General features: G+C 36.2%; 1 protein-coding gene across 2 annotated transcripts in view; it reads left to right on the top strand.

Moving 5' to 3' along the window:
- Positions 1-8,397, top strand: part of CRPPA (CDP-L-ribitol pyrophosphorylase A) — a 299,083-nt gene extending 290,686 nt beyond the window's left edge. For both annotated transcript variants that reach the window (XM_029234261.1, XM_029234263.1), the window contains one exon: positions 5,278-8,397. In XM_029234261.1, the coding sequence (XP_029090094.1) occupies positions 5,278-5,382 (105 nt within the window). In that variant the 3' untranslated portion in view covers positions 5,383-8,397. The remainder of the gene's footprint in view (positions 1-5,277) is intronic.
- Positions 8,398-9,077: the final 680 nt, after the last annotated feature.

Here is a 9,077-nt window from a genome sequence, read left to right on the forward strand (position 1 = left end):
GTGGCCTCTCCCGTTGCGGAGCACAGGCTCCGGACGCACAGGCTCAGCGGCCGTGGCTCACGGGCTCAGCCGCTCTGCGGCATGTGGGATCTTCCCGGACCAGGGCGCGAACCCATGTCCCCTGCATCGGCAGGCGGACTCTCAACCATTGCGCCACCAGGGAAGCCTAAAAATTGTTTTTTTATTTGAGATTCCAATTCTATGTTAAAATTTCCCAGTTTTCATCAACGTTTCCTTCTCTTCCTCTATTTTTTAAATATATTAATCTTAGTTATTTTGAAATCCTTGCAGGGTAATTCCAATATATGGATCATTTCTGGGTCTGTTTAAATTGATTTTTTTTTGCTCTTGTTTATGGGTAGTCTATTTATTTATTTATTTATTTTTGCTGCTTTGTGTTCTTTACTTGTCAAGTAATATTTTATTGTATGCCATCTGTTACTTACAAAGCATTATAAAAGCTCTAGTTTATTTTAGCTTCCTCCAAAGAATATTAAAATTTGTTCTGGCAAGCATGTGTGTTACTGGGAAATCAACTGGCTCTTCTGGATCTTGTAAAGCTTTGTTAGGGCAGTTCTAGTTCAGTTTTGTCTTTATTCCTAGGTTATAGGCATGGTCTTCACCAAGGTCTTCTTGTCCCAGCCTACCTCACATCTAATCTTCTAAGTGCAGTGCAGCTTCTAAAATCTCTGCTCATTGCTCCAGCTTCCCAGAAATTATTCTCTGCTAGGCCCCATGGAGTCTACCTGTGCAAGTGCCGATTAGGAACTGGCCAAATAAGGGGAATTTTCAGCAGAATTTTAGGACTTCTTTGCAACTCTCCCGTCGCAGGGATGTTTTTCGCGCAATCTGAGCCACCTTTGTCAACTTTAAATTGTAATCTCTGTCTTTTATATCCAGAGAGACCATCATTCACTTGGACTCTATTTCTCTTCTTTATAGTTTCAAAAAATTCTCTCAACAAGACATCTGAGATGAATGGTCTCTGCTTTCAAGGACTGTAGATATGCACTGGTTACTGTCTTAGATCGGCAAACAACATTTTTACATAGAGTTTACCAGATTTAATGGTTATGTATGGTGAGTAGGTGTTATCAGCTATTGTTGTGGCTGAAACAGTACCCTCCGTAAAAATGATAATTCTAACAGCTGTTATTATAGAATATTTGTTAGGTATCTGTGATTTACATGTCTTACCTGGTTTAGTCCCTACAGAAAAATCTGTAAAGTAGATAATATTGTTACCCCAGTTTTAGATGAAAAACGCAGAACTATAAAACTTTGATAATTTGCTCAAAGATATCTGACAGTTGTGAAGGCCAGTATTTGAATACCAGCAATCTGACTCTAGAGCCTGATTAAACACATCTTTTCTTGAAAAATAATACACTTTGTGTTTTAGATTCACAGAAGAATTGAGAGGATGGTACAGAGTTCCCTTGTGCCCTTTGTGCAGTTTCCCCTATTATTAACAACTAAGCCATAGTTTATGCAGATTGCCTTGGTTTTACCGAAATTTTTTTTTTATCCCAGGATACCACATTACCTTTAGTTGTCATGTCTCCTTAGGAGACAACTGTCATGTCTCCACAGTTGGCTGTGACAGCTTCTCAGACTAACCTTGTTTTTTTATGAACTTGATAATTTTGAGGAGTGCTGGTCAGATATATTGTAGTATGTCCCTCTATTGGAGTTTGTCTGATGTTTTTTCTCATGACTAGACTGGCGTTATGGGTTTTGAGGAGGGAGACCACAGAGGTCAATATCATTTCGTGATAGCATATCAAGAGTGCATACCATCAACGTGATTTTTCAGTGTTCATGTTGACCTTGCTTACGTAGTTTTAACACTAAACATTTTTATTATATAATATTTGGAGCACACAAAGGAATGTATGCATATACATGTGCATAAATATGGATGATTGATAATAAAACGACCACCTGGAATGCCCCTCCACTCCCTATCTCCATCAAGGATTGAAAACACTGTTTTGCAAATCCACTTTCAGCAGGAAATGCTTTTTAAAGATTTATTTCCTTGCATTTTTTACTTACGTTATCAATACTTTTATAGAGGTATGGAATTTTGAAATGAGTTTGAAATCCATAAATTATTTGTCTAATTTTTGTACATACTAGAATTTTCTTAGTATATGTATGTCTCACCATCTTGTTTAAATCAGCTCTTAAAATCCCATATTTTTCAAAGATGGAATGATTGAGGTCAGGCAGAGAGGGAAAACAAATATTTAGTGGAATAACATAGGTTCTTCTCACTGAATTCGAGTCTTTCCAAATGATGCCTATAAAAAATTGCCAAAGTAATCTTTAAAAGAACAATCTTACTTAAATTTGTTAGTAGCTAAAGATATGTAAGTTGTGGAGTAATCAAAATGAGCATGGAAGATTTATTCCAAGATAGAGAAAAGTGATTTTTCTAGCCCTAGGATCTTAAACAGGTTTTCCCCCTTCATTTCTTTGTTACCATGCTGCTTTCATTATAAGTGTAAACTGGTTTCAAAGAGGCTATACAGATAGCCTTTTTCTGTTTATTTTTGAATGGGAAACCTTAATTATCATCATCTGTTGTATATCTCATTTTAATGAGACTTGGGAGTAGATGTGTATCATACCCTGCAACATTGTAATTAATTAATTATTGAGTGACAAATACATACCTATAGTTGGTTTGTGTTTTATTCAGTTTTAGAATACTATTTCTGTATTTATAAATGGTGTGTCATGAATGATATCTGCTCCTATCTAAGTGAATCACATTTTAAGCTCAAGCATATTTGGCTTTTAAATGATTTGCTAATGTGACTTGATATTCTGGAAACCGGTACAGCATTTGAAATCCATTATTGAAATGTCATTAAAACTCACTCACGAGAGGCAAAGTAGCCACCATACAGCCCCTGTGCATCTTCCCCAGTTCCACCTCTTGGAACACAATCAGGGAAACTGACGGGAAAGAATAGTTTAAGCAGAGGTGATCTCTTACTACCATCATCATAGATGAGAAACCCAGGCCTGGGCTAGTGGAGGCGTGGTGGTAGTGGGAAGGCTTCGATAAGATAATATTCTTCTCTGTACTGTTGCCAGACTTCTGGCTAAATATGTAAATAGGAGTAAACAAAGTAACCAGATAGTGGTCATTGTTAACAAATGAGTCAGACTGAAAGGGTGAACATATGTCTATCATTGTCAACCCTCCTTTGCTTTGAATTTGTTATAATGTATGGAGGGCAACCATGTGTTAGGCATTGAACTAAGTTTTTTATATTCAAAGGTAAAATATTCTCTACATCAAGAAACTGATCATCTGGTGGAATAGATGGCCAGCTAAAAAGACTATAAGAATTCAGTGTGCTAGAGGAATTCATAGCTATGGAAGCGTATAGATTCACCTCACTCAAATTGGGTTGAAGAACAGCAGTCAAGGGAGATTTCAGGAGTCACTGATAACTGAGTTGAACCTCAGAGTAACTAGGGTAAGCTAGGCCAGGAGAGGGAGTGAGACAGCTTTTCTGGCAAAGGGATTTAGCTGGTGCAAAGGGATGAAACCTTGAAAAATGGCTTGATTGGGCAATCTTTTTTTTTGAGGGGGGCAGTACGCGGGCCTCTCACTGCTGTGGCCTCTCCCGTCGCGGAGCACAGGCTCCGGACGTGCAGGCTCAGCGGCCATGGCTCACGGGCCCAGCCGCTCCGTGGCATATGGGATCCTCCCGGACCGGGGCACGAACCCGTGTCCCCTGCATCGACAGGCGGACTCTCAACCACTGCGCCACCAGGGAAGCCCAGATTGGGCAATCTTAAACAGTTCTACATGGCTTGGAGAACTGAGTGATTTTAAGGGAATGGTAAGAAGAGGCTGGAAGGATAAAAGACCTTCCAGGTAAAGGGTTAATACTTGATCCTGAAGTTTAAATATAGCCTTCAAAAGATTTTATGCAGGATAATGATGTGATCAGATTTTTATTATTTAAAATCAGTATTTTCATTGCTGTGTGGGAAATAGGATAGAAGAGGACAGACTTCAGAGAGACTATGAGATTGTTTCGGTAATTCAGGGCCAGAGGTATTATGCTGGCAGTGGCGGTTTGAGTGGAGTATATGGATTCAAGAAACGTTAAGGAGGTAGAAACAATGGGTCCCAGTGATGTACTGAATGTTGGGATAAGGCATTACGGACGATGCCGAAGTGTAGAAATTGTTTACCAGATCCCTCTTTTTAAACCTAGCACAATTCATAACCCAAGGATTTAACATATTAACCGTTTCCTCTTTCATTTTCCCTTCATATTATCATCCCCTCATACCTTCAAGAAGCCTAAATAATTAGAAAAAACAGAATTTCATAGGGAAATATGATTTCAAAGGGAAAATCACATTTTAGCAACTTGTGAAATAACTCTTTTCACAAATCTGCCTGATCTTTACATCAAAAACAAGCAGGTTTTTTGTTTTGTTTTCTTCCTCCACACCAGTACTCATAGTTTATAACAAAGTCTGTTGTTGAAGAACCCTCAGGAAAAAGAAAAAGGTGAAGAGAAGGCTTGTATCATCAAAGAAATATTCACACTTAAGTGAAGAGCCAAAGTTGGTCTTCAATATTGGATTAAGGGAAAATAATCTTTTGTTTCATATTATTAGCTTTTGAAATTGTGTCATTGCTTCTTTTGGTACTTTCAGCAGATATTTTTTCTATACTGAAAGTGCTTATAAAAGCGTTTCTCCTTTATTTGGGACAATGGCTGTGGTCTGAGTTCTGTGCAGTGCTGAGCCCAAAGAATAGCAAGCCTTGCAAAGTGTCTCCTTGAACACATAGAAACAGAGTCTGTGATTGTGGTTGCCAGGGGCTAAGGAGTAGAGGAAATGGGGAGATGTTGGTCAAAGGATACAAACTTCCATTTATAAGATGGGTAAGTTCTGAGAATTTAATGTACAGATGGTGACTATAGTTAACAGTACTGTATTGTATACTTCAAAGTTCCTGAGAGAGTAGATCTCAAACGTTCTCACCCCCCTTCCAAAAAATGGTAACTATATGAGATGATGGGTGTGATAACTAACCCTACTTTAGTAATAATTTTGCTGTATATATGTATATCACATCATCACATTGTACACCTTAAACTTATACAATGTATTTATGTTTATAAAGTTTTTCAAAAATAAATTTTTTTTAAAAAGAAAAGTAGGTCCTTATTAAATTTAATGTGTTGATACCTTTTCTTTCTAAAATAATTATTGTTTTATCTTTTCTTTCAGGATGAACAGAAGCTACAGGAAAGTTTAAGGCAAGGTGCCACCATTATTGCTGCCTTAATCAAAGAAAGAAATTCCGGACTCATTGGTCAACTACTGGTAGCATAAAGAACATGAAGAAAATTACCTACTGTGTTCTTAGAAACGTTTACCTAAGTATCTCTTTTGTGCTTCTCTCCGAATTGTATATGGTAGAATGTTTAAGTTGTATTTTATGTCTTTTATAATTTGGAGGATGTGATGCTTAGGTGAACTTGAAAACTTTTTATGCATGTCAAATATAAATCGCTTAAACTGGAAAAGAACAGATAAGTGGAAAATAATAGCCTTCACATAAAGAATGTGTGCCTTTTCACAAAGGCATGAAAGATAAAATAGAAATAATGATGAGTCAGCTAATTCTCCAAGGAATGAGAATTTAGGAAATGTCAACTATTATCTCTCTGTTAATTAGTAAATCACACTATAATGAAACTAATAAATAATATTAATGAGTATTGTTAATTCTAACATTATCCTCTCTCCATGGGTTATTTTGAATTGCATTCCAATTTTTCACACCTTAAAAAAAAAGAGGAGATAGCAGTGAACTCTGGTTTGAGTATCTGTACCATTAGCCTCACATTACCCTAGATCTCTAAAGGAAATGTAATCTCCTGCTTTTCTAATGTTTTAAAATTGTATGTTTTCCTTGGTTTATGAAATATAGTTTTGACTTACATTATTTTTAAAGGCTTCTGATTTTTCTGAATAACTTTAAAAGAAGACTGGAAAGCTTCATGAAAGTGAAGTTATTTTGGTCAATCTTAAGTTAGTCTTCTAAAAGGAAGAGAGTCCATTGCACATAAAATAATTTTCTTTTGATATGGATAACTGCTGCCTTTTTAAATCGAGTTCTTATTCTTTCAAATTTCCACTGGTATATACATCTTAAATATTGATGATTTGTCCCTTACCTTATATTTTACAGTTTTGTCAATCCAGTCATTAGAGATGCCTTTTATTCTATATATACACTTCATGAAAACACATAGATCAGATTATGCCAGGGCTTAGGCTGCACGTGGGAACTATAAAAATTGCATGAAATGTTTTCAGTTAAAGACAGACTATGAGGGCTTCCCTGGTGGTGCAGCGGTTGAGAGTCCACCTGCCAATGCAGGGGACACGGGTTCGTGCCCCTGGTCCGGGAAGATCCCACATGCCGCGGAGCAGCTGGGCCCGTGAGCCATGGCCGCTGAGCCTGCGCATCCGGAGCCTGTGCTCCGCAACGGGAGAGGGCACAACGGTGAGAGGCCCGTGTAAGACAAAAAAAAAAAAAAAAATAGACTATGAAATATCTACCTTGTGCAGTCTCTTCTTAACATGTTGGGTGATTTTGCCTTCATTTCTCAAGTATCCATAATAGTAGGAGAGTTTATATTTTACATTTAAATAATAGTGAGTAGAATATAGAGGAAATGAAGTAATTATTGCAATTCATTCTCCTAAATGAAATGTGTTGTTTGAATGAATGTAGGCTTAGATCTCAATTCCTGGGCTCGCCACTTTTTCTCTCTTTCTCTAGGGATGTTAAGAAATGTAAAATAAATCATTTAATTAAAAATCTTGAGGGTGGAAATATAAGGGCAGTGTGTGGATTTTGGTTAGAATGTCTGTTGTTGTTAAGGCAGGTTGGCTACGTTGTAAAAGGCCATAGGTGTGCGTTTTGACATCTTCAGGTGGAAATGTTTTAAGAATTTGAGAAGTGCTCATAAAGGCAAAAGGGGAAAAGTTACGAAGATTTTAAGGAGAAAATCAGTGCCTTTAGGTACGTGATGGGAAACTAGGCAGTCTCTGGCACAAGCATCACTGTATCTATTGAGTGCTGACTGAGTCACCTTAGATTTCAACAGAAGGGAATATTATACCAGACAAGAATTTATCTTGGGACAGTTAGTATGCCTTTACCCTAGGCAATTGTAAACATTTAGTGTTATGAGATTTAGTTAATAAAATATTAAGATGACGATGTCTGAAATTATCATCATCATCATTATGGCATTTAATTTTTTTCTTTATAGTTTACACAGTGATTCACAGCATTGAAAATAATTTAAAGAAATCTCCTCACATCCTTTACAGTTTAGATGGAAATTGAGGCTCAGGGATCCTCACTACCTTCTCCAAAGACACATGTTAAACTCAGGACCACTGAGAATAAGTTTTAAGCTCATTTCCTCTATAACAATGATTGCAGGCAAAGGACATCCAACAGAGAGGCCTTGGGAAATGAGCCAGAGGCTCTGAATGAGCGTTGGAGGAATGGACGAGGAGGGACAGATCAGTCCAGTGACCTGAGGAAAGTCCTGAAGCTTTTGGCTTTCCAACCATCTTTCCAACATACAGAAATTGTAGCTAAGGATAAAGGGGATGAAGAGAATTATTGGCCAGGAGGGAAAGATAAATTAGTTGTTTTTGTTATTTGTTAAGAGATCCAGAGGCAACTTTACAGTTATATATTCATCTCCACTTTGGGAAACTTAATTACTTTCATGAAAACTGTCCATTTTCACTTTACTTTTCAAAATCCCTTTAAAAATTATACTAAGTATGCCTGAGAGTTGCTGAAATTGCTTTCTACCTGTGCAAATTTTTTGGAAAGGCTGTTTTCTTTTTAAATGTATGCTACTTAATTACATGCAATTTAAAGTTAACCTTTTTAGGAAGTTAACACAGTGCGATCGGTAGTTTGATTAATGACATATTGGTAAGAGGTAGTATTTTTTTTTTCATGAAAGTGCTCAATTTGAGAGATGACTTCTTGCAAATAGACTCATCTACAGATGAAAGTCAGACCCCTATATTCTACCAAGACCTCAGACCCCTATATTCTACCGAGAGCCATTCTTATTGTGGTCACTTTAAGCATTTTGCATTGGTTTACCAGGAAAATGCTCTTTTCCTATGCTAGTTTACTGTACATTTGACCCTTGAACAGCACAGGTTTGAATTGCACTGGTCCAATACGTGTTTTTTTTTCAGCAGTAGCTAGGAAGGAACCATGGATACAGAAGACTTACTATAAATTATGCACAGATTTTTGACTGCTGGGAGGGTCAGCGCCTTTAATCCCTGTGTTGTTCGAGGGTCATCTGTAATTATACCTATCAAATTTTACGTTTTATATATATAAATACAATATTCATTTTATAAAAATCAAGTTGTAGTACTACATTTTCTTCTGTTAAATATGTAAATTTTACTTCATTTTAATGTTGAAACTAACTATATCAAGGAAACAAATGATAATAGTTTAATTAAAATGTGAAGAAAGCCGTTTGAGATAAGAAAGATTGAAATTGTTTTAAAAGTTTAATTCAAAAATAAACAGAATAAATGAAAAATACATATTGTTTTAGGGTTTATTAATATGGTTTAAAATACGTGGACAAGAAGTGGCTGTGTAGCTGGTGTTTGGCATTGTAACATTAATATATGTTCTTGTATGGTTTTAGTTTCAAAACTGAAAAAGTATGGATTATTTTAAATGAAAAGTAAGAAACTACCATTAAATATTTTAAATGTTCTCTTTACACAACAAAATATAGGTAATTGATAACTAAATCATTGATATTTTAAAATCTAATGACAATTTTCATTGATATTTAGTGTATATGTACATATTTTTCAAACTGACTCAGTCTCAATTGAATAACTGAATAGGACATTCTCAAAATATAAGTGTGATCTTTTACATTAGAGGAAAATAGAATTTGAGATTCAGATCTATTATTCTGTAAAATATATTAAAAATTTGCAAA

The sequence above is a fragment of the Monodon monoceros genome, unplaced genomic scaffold (assembly GCF_005190385.1).
Source record: "Monodon monoceros isolate NGI ecotype Baffin Bay Population unplaced genomic scaffold, NGI_Narwhal_1 Super_Scaffold_2, whole genome shotgun sequence".
NCBI lineage: Eukaryota > Metazoa > Chordata > Mammalia > Artiodactyla > Monodontidae > Monodon > Monodon monoceros.